At 42.7% G+C, this 18,325-nt stretch overlaps 1 protein-coding gene across 1 annotated transcript in view; it reads left to right on the forward strand.

Moving 5' to 3' along the window:
• The first annotated feature begins 7,808 nt into the window (after window positions 1-7,808).
• ARHGAP40 (Rho GTPase activating protein 40) overlaps window positions 7,809-18,325 on the forward strand; it is a 29,625-nt gene continuing 19,108 nt past the window's right edge. Inside the window, exon 1 of the mRNA XM_075846828.1 lies at window positions 7,809-8,005. Within this exon, the coding sequence (XP_075702943.1) occupies window positions 7,998-8,005 (8 nt within the window). The 5' untranslated portion in view covers window positions 7,809-7,997. The remainder of the gene's footprint in view (window positions 8,006-18,325) is intronic.

Here is an 18,325-nt window from a genome sequence, read left to right on the forward strand (position 1 = left end):
ATACGCCCACTTGGACTTTTACTTTAAACACGCCCACTTGGACTTTTGCAAGCCTCATTTGCATAACTACAAAAATGGTCATAACTTGGCCAAAAATGCTCGTTTTTTAAAAATAAAAACGTTACTGTAATCTACATTGCAGCGCCTATCTGCTGCAATAGCAGATAGGGGTTGCAAAATCTGGTGACAGAGCCTCTTTAAAGAGGCTGTCACCAGTTTATAACTGCCCTATCTCCTAACTAATCTAATAGGCGTTTTGATGTTTATTATTGACCAAGTTCTGAAAATTTTTCGATGATTTTTTTTTCTAAATGCCCAACTGGGCGCTTTTTTCTATTCACCAAGTAGGCGTTGTATAGAAAAGTGTATGACACTGACCAATCAGCGTCATACATTTCTCTTCATTCCAGCCCAGCTTGATTCACAGCACAGCGTGATCTCGCGAGATCCCACTGATGTCACTTCCTACCGCCGGTCCTTCACCGGAGTGATGGGAGACTGAACAGACATCGCCTCCAGCCGCTGCAGATTCGGATAAACATCCTGGCACGGCTGGAGGCGATGTTTGTTCAGTCGCTACGGTGAAGGACCTGCGGGAGGAAGTGACGTCACAGCGTGATCTCGCGAGATCACACTGAGCTGTGAATCAAGCTGGGTTGGAATGCAGAGAAGTGTATGACGCTGGTTGGTCAGCGTCATACACTTTTCTATACAACGCCTACTTGATGAATAGAAAAAAAAACGCTCAGTTGGACATTTAGAAAAAATTTGCATGAATCGAAAAATGTTCACATCTTGGTCAATAATAAACGTGTTTTTAAAAAAAACAGTAGTTATCTACATCAAAGCGCCTTTTAGATTAGGTAGGAGATCGGCAAATTAGAAACTGGTGACAGAGCCTCCTTAATAATTAGGGGGGTGTCCACATACTTTTCGCCATATACTGTATGTCCTTACTGGCAGCATAACCAAAAAAGAGGCTATGACTGTAGCGGTTTCCATGCTGTTGTGATGTGTATTCCTAGTGTTGTGTAATCATTTCTTACTGATTTGGCTCAGTGTTGCGTGATTCATGAAAATTGGGCATCCAAGGTTATGCAAATGTCTTTGCCAGGAAGGAAAATGACAGAGGAGGAGATTAATAATTAGAAAATGTCAGGCATATTGTAATTTGTATATACAATAGGCAATAATAAAGTGTTTATTGCTGAAGTATATGTACTAAGGCCATTAAGAGCGATGACATATGGGCCAGACTATAGGGAGGGCAAAATGGGCAATTGCCCATGAGTCTTTCCCAGATGCTGCCAGCAGCAAAGACATGGGAGTTTGATTACAATCCCATCCACGTGCTGCCGAACATTTTCCGGACAGAAATCAGAGTATCCTGCAAATCATTTTCATTCTGTTCACTGCAGGTTTCACCATTTTCAATGCAGAAATGCCTTTCTACGGCACGGATACCTTCTAGTATTGTCAGGGATCATTACCATGTATATTGTTTGAAAAATATTATCCTTACATATATATATATATATATATATATATATATATATATATTCAGTACATTACACAAAGAGATTGGATTCATGGAGCACAAAGAGCCTGCATAACACGCCTATGGAAGACACCGCCCCCTGGAATGCAAAGAGGAGTGTGCAGAAGAATGTACAGGAGAATTTACAGCTGAGGAGCCAATGGAACTTAAGCAAGTCCCACGTCTCTAGGGAGGGGCATGTGTCTTTTTCTGTGTTTCTTTGTTCTGAATAAAGTTTCAGTCTTCCTCCTGGTTAACGGAGGGGATGTCTACCAACATTACTCTGTGTGGTGTACTTCTCTCCAGGCATGCCTTCATCTTTCAATTTACAGAGGTGGTTATTCGGTGTGAAATACGGACCTGACAGTATATATACGGGAAGGTGTCCGTCGGCCATAGAAATGAATGAGTCCGTAATAACGGACTAAATCTACGGTCGTGTGCATGGGGCCCAAGTCTGGTCCGCAAAAACGGACTAGAAAATGGCATGCTGTGAGTTTCTCACACCGGACATACGCTCCGTTAAAAGAAAACGGATTTGTGAATAGACCCATTGACTCGTATTGGTTAGTGTGCCGTCCGCTATTAAAACGGACGGCACACGGACGGAAAATACGTAATATGTGAATAAGGTCTTACTAGGGGTCATAGTCCTGTTCTAATGCTTACACTAGAAGAAATCTGGTGGCTGAGCACGCATGTCTTTTGCCATAGCAAGAGGGGGGATCAGCGGATTACAGATACGTCTGGCAGCGCTCGTCTTCTGGTTGAAAAAAGGGTCCGGGAGAAGCTTCTAGCTACTCATAGAGGGAATAAACATAAAATGTCTAAGATCTATCACCAACTTTCAGCAATGGAAGGGAGGGATTTGCCATCCTTCATAGCGTCGTGGGAAGCGGAGCTCGGACTGCGGCTGTCGGATCAGGAGAGGAATATGGTAATGGGCAACTCACATGGATTCTCTAGGTGTGTAAAACTACAGGAGAACCATTATAAATTGCTCACCAGATGGTACAAAACTCCGCAAAATCTTTATCGTATGGGTTTTGCCCCAAATGCTCTATGCTGGAGATGTAAGTCACAGGAGGGTTCTTTGTCACATATCTGGTGGACTTGCCTTCAGGTTAGACCCTTTTGGTCACAAATAGAAAGGAACATTAACTTGATATGTAATACAGATGTAGTTCTGTCGTTAGAGAACATAGCGTTGGGACTCCCTTCAAATTCTATGACTATGTCCAAAAAGTACTTACATACGCATCTGTTAGCGGCAGCAAAAATGTTAATTCCTTTGTACTGGCTACAACCTACTACTCCTTCCGTAAGTCAATGGATAGACAAAGTTAGTCAGATATGTCGCATGGAAGAACTTTCTAACAGAGTGGAAGATACTTATGAGAAGTTTGTGAAAATATGGTCTCCTTGGTTGCAACATAGAGATGATCTAATGAGAACAATTTCCTAAGTTTCTGATTTTTTATTGTGAGGTATTGCTGTAATCCTATTCACATCCTTACCCATAACTATCCCCTTGTATTACCCTTCCCCACCGTTCCATTTTGTCTTACCTCATGTTACCCAAAAATCACATGTTATGTGGTCTTAATCGAAATTACTGCAGTCATATGGATTTATCACTAAAGATTGGTGAAAGGTGTTAATACATTGAGTAAATCGAAACACATCGTTGATGTTTCTTAGAAATTCATGTTTAGCCATGTGTTAGATACAAGTGGATGTCACTGCTCACATTGGAAATGTACTTTTTCTTTCCTCTTTTTATTTACCTTTTCCTTTCAGCTAGCACATGTTAAATAAGTCCAACTGAATGACAATAATTCAATGTTTTTTGTACGACACAGGTAACTGTAGTGTCAGTTTTGTATTGTAATTTGTACTTTTATACTAATAAAAACAGATTTGATAAAAAAAGAAAAAAGGGTCCGGAAGAATCCAACATGCCAAACCTTGTTTTCACCAACAGGAGACGCCGGGGGATGGGGGGTTTGCCTCATATTAGGCTGGTGTTAGATCCTGTGTACGGCATTATTTATCTGCACATTACATGACACTGCTACTGGGGAGCGGGAACATTATATTTTTGGTCATTGTAGTGGTCAACGCCATGTTTTTGTCTTCTTAGGTAGTCACTTATTTCAGTGGTATCTGCTGGCACAGATAATTCAATCATATACTTACAGTATTACCAAGTCCTAAGGCCTCATTTACACGAGCGTATTATACGCGCGTGCGACGCGCGTGCTTTTCACGCGTGTCGTACGCACCTATAATAGTCTATGGGGCTGTTTAGACGATGCGTGAATTTTGCGCAGTGCGCGTGCGTTGCGTAAAACTCACGACATGTTCTAAAATCGTGCGTTTTTCGCGCATCACGCACCCATTGAAGTCAATGGGTGCGTGAAAACCACGCATGCCGCACGGAAGCACTTCCGTGCGAACTGCGTGATTCGCGCAAGAGCTGTCAAACTCCTGAATGTAAACAGAAAAGCACCACGTGCTTTTCTGTTTACAAACATCCAAACGGAGTGTCAAATTCGAGATGAGCGCACCGAACTTCACCGGGTTCGGCCAAACTCGTTTTGACCGAAACCGGTAAAAAATGTTCGGGTACGCGACGTCAGGAGACAGTCTCTGTCCACGGTGCTGAAAGCGTTAAACTGGTTCAGCACCATGGACAGTGACTTCCGCTCCGAAAATCCATGAACCTGTAAAAAAAAAAAGACGTTCTGACTTACCGATAACTCCGGTCCGACCTCCCGGGATGACAGTTAAGTCCAAGTGACAGCTGCAGCCAATCACAGGCCAAGCACAGGCTGCAGCCAATCACAGGCTGCAGCGGTCTCATGGACTGCGGCGTCATCCTGGGAGGTGGGGCCGGATGACGAGAGAGGGACGCGTCACCAAGGCAACGGCCGGGAGACCGGACTGGAGGAAGCAGGCAGTTCATGGTAAGTTTGAACATCTTTTTTTATTCACAGGTTGGTGTATATTGTGATCGGCATTCACTGTCGAGGGTGCTGAAAGAGTTACTGCCGATCAGTTAGCTCTTTCAGCACCTTGGACAGTGACGGGCGTCGACTAGCCTCATCTCTATGATGGCGGCTGCGCGAAAATCACGCAGCCGCGCATCATACACGGATGACACACGGAGCTGCCAAGTGCCTTTTGCGCGCGCAAAACGCAGCGTTTTTTGCGCGCGCAAAACGCACACGCTCGTGTAAATGAGGCCTAAGACTGTATACAGAGAAGACACTGCATCGATAGTACTGCCAGCCTGAAGCATGCGCGTCTCATAATTCCTCATTCAGAAAGGTGAAGTCTAGTGACCTAAAATATACTTTGTGTGGGGGAGGGGTAGCACTCGCCAGCGAACAAGTATTGCAAGTAGTAATACACACACTGCATTCCAGTAGAAGGATAAAAGAACAACAAACCTAAAATAACTAGGCCGGGTTCACACGTAGCATTAGGCTATGTTCACACGCTTAACAAAAAACAGCTGAAAATACGGAGCCTGTTTTCAGGGGAAAATAGCCTCTGGTTTTCTGCCGTTTTTTAGGCAACTTGCGAAAAACGGCTGAAAATAGGTCGTGTGAACATACCCTAAATGCTGTGGATTCAGTTACGGAAAATCCGCAGCAGAATACAGTAGAAGCAAAGTGAATGAGATTTGAACAAAAAAACGCTCAAAAATGGACCTGCGGTGCGTTATTCCGCAGCATGTCAATTGTATTTGCGTAAACGCTCTTATTTGTTGCAGGTTTTCCCCATTTAATTCAATGGGGAGGTAAAACTTGCAACAAATGGCTGTTGTTGTGTTTTTTTTGGGGGGGTTTGCAGCAATTCTGCTGCAGAAAACCAGTAGTCTGATTTTCTTCCTCCAGGCCGGGCTCCTGGGATGACGTTTCATCCCATGTGTAGTTGGCTGCAGTGTTTTCCTGAGTTGAAACGTCATCCCAAAAAGCCGACCTGCTAGCAGGCCGGCTAAGGCCTCATGCACACAAACTTATTTTTTTCCTCCCGTAAATACGGGTCCTTGGTCACACGTATTCGACCCGTATTGCACCAGTATTTACGGACCCGTGCCCGTAAATACGGGTCCGATGTCACCCGTATTCCACCCGTATTTACGGGCACGTTTTCGCTGCAAAATAGCACTGCACTAATCGGCAGCCCCTTCTCTCTATCAGTGCAGGATAGAGAGAAGGGACAGCACTTTCCGTAATAAAAGTAAAAGAAATTCATACTTACCCGGCCGTTGCCTTGGTGACGCGTCCCTCTCTTGACATCCAGCCCGACATCCCTGGATGATGCGGCAGTCCATGTGACCGCTGCAGCCAGTGATTGGCCTGTGATTGGCTGCAGCGGTCACATGGGCTGAAATGTCATTCCGGGAGGCCGGACTGGAAGAAGAAGCAGGGAGTTCTGGGTAAGTTTGAATGTCTTTTTTTTATTTATTTTTTTACAGCTTTATCTATCGTTTAACTCTTTCAGCACCCTAGGCTGTGACTATTTACTGACGTTGCCTAGCAACGCTCCCGTAATTACGGGTGCACACATGTAGTTACCCGTAATTACGGGAGCCCCATAGACTTCTATGGGCCTGCCCGTGCTGTAATTACGGACTAAAATATGACATGTTCTATATTTTTTAACGGCCCGGGGCACCTTCCTGTAAGCATAGGGGGAGGTACCCGTGGCCAATAGAAGTCTATGGGCCTGTAATTACGGCCCGTGATTACGGGCGTTTTTACGTTCGTGTGCATGGGGCCTTAATGCTGCGATTTTCCACAGCGGACATTCCGGGCAAAAAACTGCACCACAGTTTGGTGCAGTTTTTCCACCCGGAATTCCCTGCAGCGCACAGGGCAGATATGTTGCATGCTTTTACACTGTGAGAACTCAGCCTTAAACTACAGCTGCAGTCCAACTGAATACATTGAGTTGCATACAATCTTGTGGCTCTCCAGCTGTCATTCAATAGTTTAAAATCAATCAGTAGCGCTACAAAAGTCTAAGGCCTCATACACACGGCCGTACCCGTAATCACGGCCCGCGATACAAAGTATGGGTGCACGGCCTGTAAAAATCGAAAAGTAGGACATGCTCCATAATTCCCGGCACGGTTCTACAGCACGGACACCTATCTGTAGCGGTACGGAAAGGTGTCTGCGGCCTATAGAACCGGGCGGGCCCGTAATTGCGGACCATTTTGCAGTCCGCAATTAGAGGTTTTTTTTACGGTCGCATGCATGGGGCCTAAGTGTAGCCCTGGCCTTATACTGCACTGTCTGAACAAGCCCGTAGGCCAAGTTCACACAAGTATTTATCTACATTTTTGGAAGGTCTTGAACATGGCACTAATGTTAGTCAATATACTTCGTCAAATGCCCAGATTTCTATATCCAGCCCACATTTGTAAATATGCAGCATGCAATATTACTTGTATTCTCCCCACAAACCACTATTAACCCTGTAAAAACAATACAAGGCACCATATTTTACATTATCTGCAATATGAAGACAATATAGAGCGGATACCCTCATAAATACAGACAAAAGAATCTAAATTTCACTTCCGTATTCAGTTCTGTATTTCAATACACTTGTGTGAATATGGCCTCACCGCATCATGATGCACGAACGTCGCAGTTGCAAAGAGAAAGGCTATGTTCACACGCAGTGTTTTCAGCTGATTTCTGGGCCATAAACGTCCTGAAAAACGTCGGAAAATCGGAAGCAGAACGCTTCCAAACATCTGCCCATTGATTTCAATGGGAAATTCAGCGTTCTGTTCCGACAGGGCGTTTTTTCAGGCCTCTTTTTCCCAAAACACCACATGAAAAAATACGCCCGTAAAAAAGAAGTGCATGTCACTTCTTGGGAGGTTTTTAGCTGTTCTTCATTGACTCTATAGCAAAACAACTCCAAAAACGGCCGTCAAAAACACCGCAAAAAACGCGACTTTGATTAAAAAAATATGAAAATCAGGAGCTGTTTTCCCTTCAAAACAGCTCCGTATTTTCCGACGTTTTTGATTTTGCGTGTGCACATACCCTGTCATATATTCAGCTCTGCTACATCTGTATACATTCTCCAGATTACTTACACCAACCAGTATTTATGTGGTGTAGGTCATGCATTTATGTGGATATCAGCTCCACATACCAGGCACGTCACTACAACCCGATGGCTCAGAGGAAACGGAGACATGAAAATAGTAATTATTCCTGGGAACAGTGTATTGTTCCAGGCCATGTGTAGTGTCCATATGAGCAGCTGAGAAGCCTTAAAGGACCCCTCAGTAACGCTGCTCCTCTCCTTCCCCTCCTCTTTGTGGCAGCTGCTCTAATCAGGAGGAGGAACAGGCAGCAGCTTCTGGGGCTTACAGGACACAACGACTGGACTTCCAGAATTTGTGACTACCCGGTGCCTTCCTATGAGCAGGTAATGTACACTGCGCTGCGCTGTCATTTCCCACGGTGCTTTTTATTTTGTCTTTGTGCTTTTGATACCTCCTTAGTTGCAAGTGCTAATGTTAATGTCATTTTTTTTTTATTCTGCCTCCATTCTGATCAGAAATTCATAAGTTATAATCTATTTAAAGCTCAATATTTGAATTGCTTAAAGGGGAATTCCACTTTAGTAGTAAGGGGTTAATAGAGCACATGTAGTGTTAAAACGTAGTAATCGAATACCCCACAAGCATACGTAGTCCAATGGAGCGTGCCACTGGATCCCATCTCGTTCTCGCACTAGGTATATACAGCCTTATCCTGATGCCAGCCTATACGGACACGTATGTTCACCATCTCTGATCCTCGACCTCACCCTTTAAGATCAGCTGTCCAGACTGAATGTGACACCCTTTAAAATATAACGTTTGAGCACTACATCGGATCGTTCTATTAACGCCTTATTGCCAAATATAGAAGCAACTTTAGCGAAGCACATCAACGTTTGGTCAATAGATCAAAACGCATGTGACTTGCAGGTTAGGCCCCCGTTTCCCCAACACTCCAAAAAATAATGGAGCTTTATAAATCTAGTTCAGCCCGAATGTCCTATTTTCAATGCAATTTCTTTATGTATTATGCATAGTATTGAGACAATTTTTATATACTGGTAAAACTTTTCATCTTTACTGATCTTCATTGCCGTACGGCCGCTAATGACGGATCCGTGAAACGCGGATCACGTACGGATGACTTCCATGTGCAGTCTGTTGTTTCAACGGACCAAATGAATGGAATAGCCGAGACTGTTCCGTCAAAAACGGACAGGAGTAGCACCTGTTCTATTTTTGTCGGAATGGCCAAGCGGACGTGTGCATGGCACCATGGAAATGAATGGGTCCGTGTGCTGTCTGTTAAAAAAAAACGGATCGCACACTGAAGTGTCACGTTCGCCATTGACTTATAATGGGGTTCCGTTGTGGTTTCCAGTATTTTTACAGCAAGAATAGTGCCGTACAGAGCACTGTTCTTTCCGTGAAATCTGACAGAGGCTCTTTGTCACTATCAAAATGCTTTTTTTTTTCCGCAATCCGCAGCAAGAAACACGCTATTTTGCTGCAACTTTGGTAAAAATGCAGCAAAACCGCACGTTTTGCAGAAGAAAAAAAAAAGCATTTTCGTGCAGTTGGCATGCTTGTTGACCGTTTAGATTTTTTCTACACTGCACAGAATAAAAAAACTAATAAAAAGAACTCTAAAGAAAACAATAAATATTGCTACATGTGACGTACGTTGGCTACCTCGGTGTTATTGCAATGTGTAGATAAGCTCAGGGCCAAGAGTACTCCATGGCGGCGCTAGTTCATGTGCTATTTTCCCATTAAATGCAAAGTCCACTTTAAATTAAAAACATTTGATGTTGAATTAAAAAACATCTGACGAGGAAGTTTTCGTGATCCAGACACTACCACATGGCTTTGTCCTTGAATCTGTTTTTATTATTTGAGGTTAATGGCAACAGAATGAGGAAATCCACTGATTCAGAAATAAGATTGACGGTATATCGCAAGTTCCTCATTCTCCACATATTCAGACAGGGGAATACGGCTATGTTCACACAGGGTGGATAGGCTGCTTAAAAGGACACAGCGTATCTGCCCCGGGCGCCACAGGGAGCTCCGGCGGAAAAACTGCACCAAACTGTGTGTTTCTTGGCTGGTATGTCCGCTTCAGAAAACTACACGTAGAAAAAAAAAATGTCCTGCAGGCCGGCCTCCTGAGGTGACGTTTCATCCTATGTGACCGCTGCAGCGGTCACATGGGATGAACCGTCATCCCTGGAGGCCGGCATGGATGAAGAAACACAGAATTGTGGGTAAGTATAAGATTTTTTATTTTTTTTCTGATCTGCATTTTTTGCGGCATAATCGCTACTTTTCCACCGCAAATAAGCAGCGATTACGCAAATACATAGAAATTGACCCGCGGTGCGGTTTTTTTTGAGCATTTTTCCCGCTCATCATTTATGCAGTGTGTGGAAGGGATTTGTTCAAATCTCATCCACGCTGCTGCTACTGTGTCATGCTGCGGATTTTCCGCAATGAATTCCGTTGCGGAAAATCCACAGTATTTATGCTACGTGTGAACTTACCCTAAGGGCTTACTTCTATTCTTGCATTAATCATTGTGTTCTAAGCAAGGGCCAGAAAGTCTTGGATGTGCAGGAGCCATATATACAGTATAATGAGTGCCCAAAGATCGCTACAAGATCTGCTCACTGCGGTTCTACAAATTTACATCAACATAGGTTTCCAGGGTTTAGTACAACTGCAAAGGGTCCAGGTCTTGTGGCCGTAAACTGGAGCCATACAGGCTTCCACACAGAGACATATTTTACGAAGTGAGATTGCCACTTAGGCTAGATTCACACGAGCGTTTCCGTTTTGCGTCCGCAAAAAACAGACAAGTTTTTCATGCGTTGCAGTTTCGTGTGCCCTGTCTGTTCCGTCAGTGTTGATGTCAGTGTTGGTGTACATCTCTTTTTTTCTTTTTTTTTTTCTCTGCATTTTAATCAACTGTTGCGTGAATCAGGCACAGCACATGGATGTATGTCGGTGTGCTGTCCGTGATTTTCAAGCACCCATTGACTTTAACGGGTGCGTGATCCGCAAAACACGCACAAGAATAGGACATGCAGTGAGTTTCACGCAACGGAAACACTGCTTGAAAAACACTGCATGTCTGAACGGCCCCATTAAATTGCATAGGTCCGTGTGACGGCCGTTGTTTTAACGGGCACATTCAACGTTGGTGTGAATAAGGCCTTGGACTGCGATGTGATCAATTGTCAATTTGGCAGAAAGACTAGATATTCAGTTTCTTATAAAATGTGCTTCATAGTGTTTTGAAGCCTCTTTATACAAAATAGTCACATAACAGGGCTGATATTATCTGGCTAAAAGATTCTGCTCCACCGTCAGCAGCAGTAGTCCTCGGGCTGAATGTTGATTTAAACCTTTGCGCCTTTTTTTAATTTTTTTCTTAAGTATAATTTAAAAAAATGTTTTAATAAAAGCCAATTTAAAAAAAAAAGTTCAAAATACCATAATCCGTTGTTTTATGTGTCCTGGATACATAGACGCTGTATCTTGCGCTCAAACCTGAGTCAGTCATGTCAGTGGGACTGATGGCTTTGGTGACAGCGGGTCCTGCGGATCCACCTGTTAACGATCACATCTAAGTTCATAAATCATAGGGGGGGGGGGATTTTTTCTATAATCTACGCCAGCTCTCTGGCGTAAAAATTTTTTTGCAACATTTTCTTTTATGCACCACTTCCAAAAAAAGTTGGCGGGCCCTAGCAGGGGAGGTCAGGGCCACCCACAACTTGACAAATTTGCTATATTGCACACCAGAAAGTGCCATAAACTACAGCACGAGTCTACGCCGTAGCTCAAAGCACACCCCTCCATTGCCCTCTGATGAACACGGGCCGAAGTCATCAGCGCTGGTCATCGGAGAAGAATGAAGATCTCCATTGGAAAGTCTGAGAAAGTGGCGGCCATTTTGGATACCGGAACGCAGGAACAGAGGCCGGATCATTCAGGAGCGGGGCAGCAGGTAAGTGCAATGTGGCCTGAATGATTGCTTTAAAGCTGTTTTTACAGAGGATGTGAAGCTCTGTATCCGCAAAAGGAGCTTGGACTCCTATAAAGATATATTATGAAATTAATCCGCACAAAATGTTGGAACTAAAAAATCCTTGTGGAGTTAAAAGATGGATGCAGACTTTTTTTTTTTAAATCCAATTCACATGGTGCAGAATCACCGCAGGTTTTAGGATGTGCTGCAAATCTTCAAATTTACAGTATAACCTATGGATTGAGGATGGATTGCATAGGGATTTCTATTAAATGGGGGAATCTACACTCCACTCCACACACAAGGGTGTACAATGCTGAAAATGAGTGCAGGTCTGGCAGAATTTATCTGCAGACATCTTCACCATGCAAACCGATTCAATAATTTAATCTTCATGTGTAGAAATATAGGCTCATGTAATGCAACAACTTTAGATTGTAATATCTCAAAGTTCCAGAGATGTGACATTTAGTATGATTAGTGACTTCCTAAATTCTGCTGAAAAACTTTTTGAAGCGTGGAGTGTCCTGCCTGAATACCCCCTCTGGGTATTCTGAATTTCATCGCCGCGCCAAGTGTAGGGTAAGGAACCTCCAAACAAGGGACCGGAAGAAGCTCCTAAATGTATCTCCTATGACTTCTACAAGATCATTGTGTCCCCAAAGTCTGACGTGTTCCTTGGTAGGGGACTGTATCCATGGGTCACGTTGCTGGCACTGGGCATCGTTTATTATCTCTGTCGTATAAAGACTGGTAACTGGATACAATTCTGCAAGAAATTTACTGACCTACACCTTTCAACAGAAAAAAATATATTCATCAGGAACTAATTTACAAACAGACAGAACTTCAACGTACTTTAACACATTGTAATTGGATATTTTTCTGATTCATCACGTGCTGGTAGTCACTAGTTTGCCTGGTGGGTGAGAGAAGTCTCACTGTGACCTGTTCTTGGGGCTGGAGTACAAATCGTTAAATGTGATGTTACTATTGTGGAAATTTTATGTCCTAAAATAATTACTTTGCATTCTTGTTTTTTTTTACTAAATTATAACCTGTTTTGAACCTTTTAAGATTCCTTCACTGACCCCAAATAAAAATGGGGGAAAAAACTGCATTGCTTCTTCAGTGGCTAGAATAAAGTGAACACCATAGCAAAAAAAAAAAATCTAATTCGAGACCCTCTCCAGGTGCTGGTTCGGGGCTCCACATCCGAGCACTCTTGACATGAGGACCAATGCTTGATCTCTTCCCCTTAAACTGAATGTTAACCTTTTTAAACCCATTTGGTACGTTTAAATCAATTCACCATAAAATGTTAATAAAAATTGTAAGTCCGTTGCTTAACTTATTTTGTACTTATCCAGAGTTATGGCCTGTATTAAATCTCAGAGCTGTATTCACAATTCTGCATGTTGTCAGTGAAAATTGTCAACAGGCTTGCTGCTAGACACATCCTTGGCTGAGCTCTTATACTGTAGCTGGAGATTTAGGGTATGTGCACACGTCCTATCTTCAGACGTAATTGAGGCGTTTTACGCCTCGAATTACGCCTGAAAAGACGGCTCCATTACGTCTGCAAGCAGCTGCCCATTGCTTGCAATGGGTTTTACGATGTTCTGTGTAGACGAGGTGTAATTTTATGCATCGCTGTCAAAAGACGGCGCGTGAAATTACGCCGGCGTCAAAGAAGTGCAGGACATTTCTTGGGACGTTATTGGAGCCATTTTTCATTGACTCCAATGAAAACCAGCTCCAATTACGTCCGTAAAAGACGCTGTGAAAAACGCGAGTACATGCAAAAACGTCTGAAATTCAGGAGCTGTTTTCGCCTGAAAACCGCTCCGTAATTTCAGACGTATTTTGCGTTTGCGTATGAACATACTCTGTGTTTCCTACATCAGAATTCTGTACATTGCCTGGCTCAAGGACTATGTGTCCCAGAATGGAATTCAGCAACTTTGCGCATGAATGTTTTGGAGAGTTCAGCACCGAAGTCTACAGAATGGTAAATGCAGCGCTGCACAATAATACAAGCTGTAACACTGGATCCGTCCAAAATATATAAGGTACGGTATTTACAAAGCTACTGAAGTCATTATCGTTAGTTGCTCCTCAACTTATTTGCTCGTTGGGTTGTCTTCCCCCAGTATGGGGCCCCCTTGGTTATTTGTCAGGTCCCTGCATAAGCCCCTACTCTTAGTACATTATTTCATCTTATTTGTCATGCCTTATCATATCTTCCTTTTAGAAATCTGATGATTGTCATTAAAGAGGTTGTCTGCATGATCCCTTTTTGTTAGAAGGATCCCCTGATACTAAGCTGATAACAGGATTTTCCTCAACTTGGATCCCAGCAATAAATATTAAATGGCAGGGAACCACCCGGCGGCAATTGTTCAATTTCCTTGCAGCGCCGCCACAGGGGAGATGAAGTATTACACAGTGAAATCTGTTTGCTTTCCGTGTATTGTGTGGACATGCCAAGTCCTCTTAGGCTAATAGATTAGGATTTAGGATCCAGAATAGGGGAGCCCCTTCTATTAACTCAGAATCCCCCACTAGGATATTTGAAAATGAATTGTCTAAACCAGACAACCTCTGTAATGGTTTTTCTGTGGCTACTTATGGGTAAGGTTCATTTGTCTTCCTTGTAACCGCACCTTTTTTTATTTTTTATACATTCAGTATAGTATATCGGTTACATAAGGATCTTATTAATGCCAGTTTAGTGTAGCGGCTAATTATAGGCTTCGTCCTGGGGCACAGCTATATATAGGTATGTGTGTCTGTTGTGTTCTAGTATACTGGCTATCTGGGTCGTGATGACGTACGTTTTACAACATGCTTAATTGGTACCATTATACACCCATTGACTGGTGACACTTTTGAATGCCCTGGTAGATTGTAACATGCTTTCTCGCACAAATATTTAGGTATCTTGATGACACATCTGCTAGTTGTGTAGTGCCAGGCTATTATCGGGTATACAGTTGTAGCATTGGACGCTCTTCCATGATGTCTACATGCTGAGGACTTTTTGGAGCACTTAAAATATCAGAAAAGGTTGTTTTTTTTTGTTTTTTTCTTGGGCTCTTAAAATTTTTTTTTATTTTTTTATAGATATATATATATATATTTATTAAAAATAATACAATACCTGGATTGGACCATGAGGGAACCGGAGTTATTTTAATCTTGTCCAGTTATGACAACCCATTCTCATATTGTGGGTCCCAATGCCAGGAGCAGACAATGGTGGCCTGTCTGCCCAGATATTGTCAACAGATGTCTATACTGTCCCTGCGGTCCATTACTGTGAACTGCTCCGGGCATGACTTTCTTTTAATCATTTCCTTGTAGGGCATATGATACAGGCATGGGCAAACAACTTAGGCCTCAAGCACACACCCGTGGCCATTTATACGGCCGCAAGTCCCGGATCCGCAAAACACAGAACTGCGCATGGATGGCTTCCGTGTGCGGTCCGTAGTTTTAAGGGACCAATGAATAGAATGGCCAAGACTGATCTGTAAAAGCGGACCGGAATAGGACCTGTTCTATATTTTGCGGAATGGCCACACTTCCGTTTTTTTGCGGAAGTGTGCATGGCTCCATAGAATTTAATGGGTCAGTGTGCTATCCGTTAAAAAAACCAGATGGCACACTGAAGCATTTCACTGAAGTGTTTTTGAGGCCTTACTATTCCCCTTGTCAAAGGGGTGTGTCCCTATACAGTCTGGCACTGATTGGACAGTGCAATAATGTGTAGGGACAGACCCCGAACTGGTAACACCAAGTTGTTAATTTATACATTTCTATTAGCGCGGAAACGGTACAATGTAGGGTTCTAAGATAAGATGCTCCAGAATTGTTATTTCATGGAGAATATAATTATTTACTAAAACACATGTCCTGAAAGGTGACCGATCCTCTTAAAATGTTCCACCACTAATCCGTTGATTAGCGGTTGACCATATCAACCCATTTGTATGGACATCTTCTATCTTTATCAACCGTGAGTAACTATCTAGGAGAACATGTTGGATTCTGCCATGCATGGAGGTTTATTCTATTATTTGACCTTGGAGTTGTGGCAAGATCATCTTGCTATGTTGCCAGTAAATAGAGATGAGTTAGTAATTATCTTCTGACTTAATTAATATTGAGAAATCTTACAAGAATCGTCCTACTGAGTGCAACCCTACAGGAGGTTCTTCTGGACGTGCTTACGCATTCTCCTCCATCTACTATGCGTACGATTACCAGTAATGTGATATTATATATATATATATATATATATATATATATATTTCCGTTCTATTTGGGCTTCGTGGTCCGAGAAGTGTAATAGTATACCATTATTAAGATCATGTAAAGCCTTCAAGGCTGACCTTCTAGAGTTTACCTAGCAGCAGTTTTCTGTTCCTTATGTTGCGAAGTTGTTTGACCACAGGATTTCCTTGCCTGTAGACAGTAATTGCATGCTTGCCTTTGACATTTGTGAGGAAGCTATATGCCATCGCTTTTGTTTAAAGCCCGAGAGCTTTTCAAAAATTCATAGATACAGCGCTCCCTGGAGTGTCTGGAATTATAATGTAGATTTACTATCTCAACATTATTGGTTAAGCAATGATCGTTTGCCATTGAAGAGGAAATCACCCACCTTTTATATAACCTTTAAAAAAATCACAATATAAATATATATACACACACACATTCTCTTTTATCTGGGTTATGAACACTATATGGGAATTGACGACCATATATAAGTTAAATGCTGAAATGAGTAGTTATGGGATGATTCACAACCTTTTGGCTCTAAATGGGGTTGTCTTCTACTGGACTTTTAGTGGTTATTGTCAGAGTCTGGGACACCAGAGGATCCTCTGGTACTTTGGTGGGCCAGTCTGACCCTGGGTGGAAACTTGATCCGTGGGTCTACATGGAGAAGTAGTCCCACAGCAAAAATCGAAATGTACCCCCTTACTTGATCTCTCCTTGTTTAGGTTAACAGTACGTTCATTCATTTCTCACTTCTCAATCCCTTGTTGGAAAAAAGGATGTTGTGATATGAGCCATTTTTGCCGTTCTTTAACCTCATGGTGCCTGCAGAATAAGGTTTGCACATACCATGGAGAACGGGCAAACTTAGGGCGACCCACCTCATGGCCAATGCATGGATGGCCTCTTTTGTATGTCCTTGCTTGCACCCAAAAATCTACCGCACCCTGCATATGCCTTTTTCCACGTGGATTTAGAACCCCCGCCCTCTAGCATGTAGGCATAGCGAAAGGATTGCCCGAAATGGATAGGCTGTTAAACCAGTATAGCAAGTTCACTGTATAGCCGAGCAGGAGCTAGGGAGAGAAGGTGGCTTGAACACTTTCTGTTAAAATCTTCATCGCTCCTTTTTACCATGGAGTTTTTATACAAGTTTATACTGGAAATATGAGATTGGATGAATGTTTTAACCTGTTTTGCTACTTCTCGGAATGGAATCTGTGTTCTTTGCCTGCTCCCTTCTCTAGAACCTGCATACTTGTGGATGGATTCTAGGATGTCGCCGTCTCCCAGTATAGACTATCTCAGGCGGGCAGAAGATGCCTCACTTTTTCCTATTACCCGGATACCAAGACCCCAAATTCTTCTTTCTAGACGCTTGTTTTCTCTGTCAAACAGGTAACCGGTGCAGCCACATTGCAGGGTGTTTTCATGTATTCCTATGCTGCACTAAGTCAATAGTGAGAAAAGTATTTGTTGTATAGTAGCAAGTGGTGCAGGTATTTTATGGAAATTAAGTCGGTGCTCTTTTACAAGACCTTTTGACATAAATTTAGATTTGAGCATATTCTATATGGGGAAAATAAGGGGGTGTGGGGGGACAATTATTATTTCATGGCTATTTAGTGCACTTATAGGTGCTTGTGTTATCCAGTCCTATTAATAACTTTCTTTGTGACAGCCTTTCTTGTTTTATATAATCTGTGTAAGAGAATTGTACTATATGTAAAAAGATTTTATATATAAAAAAAAATCGACACAAGTGTAGTTTGTATGTAAATGGTAAAGAACATGGGGCAGATCTCCTCCTTTTTTTCTTTACTACTATCAGTATTACAATGAAAAAGCGGAGGATATAAAAAGCGGTAGGTATAGTAATAATAGCGCTATAGAAAATGTTATGGCATCTATCGCCTGTGTATTAGTGGTTAAAGGCATGTTCTCAACGCACACATTTTATGGTATATCCATAGAATGTCATAAATGTGTGAAAGGTGTGGGTCCCACCTATAGGACCCGCACCTGTGGAGAATTGGCATCCCTCGGCCACCTTCCCGCCTGGTGATGCCTCTATGCAGAAAATAAATGTGGAGAAGTGGCCTCTCCATTCAGTTCTATGGGAGTTACAGAAACTGGTGATGTGATGAACTTGTATGAGACGAGAGGTGCATGTTACATGTCATTAGCAGTTGCCTGACTGATGCCCACTGTGATGTCACAGCAGCTTAGGTCCCTTTTAAAATTGTGTTTTTCTTGTACGTTTGTCATATGCATTTGGAAATCTCCAAACCTACCCATAGGCTCCCATTATATCGGCGAAGGCTACGAGAGTGTCCTTTTGGCTTCCATTGGGCAGTGTATGCTAGTTTTTGCTGAATAAAAT

Source organism: Rhinoderma darwinii, chromosome 13, assembly GCF_050947455.1.
Source record: "Rhinoderma darwinii isolate aRhiDar2 chromosome 13, aRhiDar2.hap1, whole genome shotgun sequence".
NCBI classification, from domain to species: domain Eukaryota; kingdom Metazoa; phylum Chordata; class Amphibia; order Anura; family Rhinodermatidae; genus Rhinoderma; species Rhinoderma darwinii.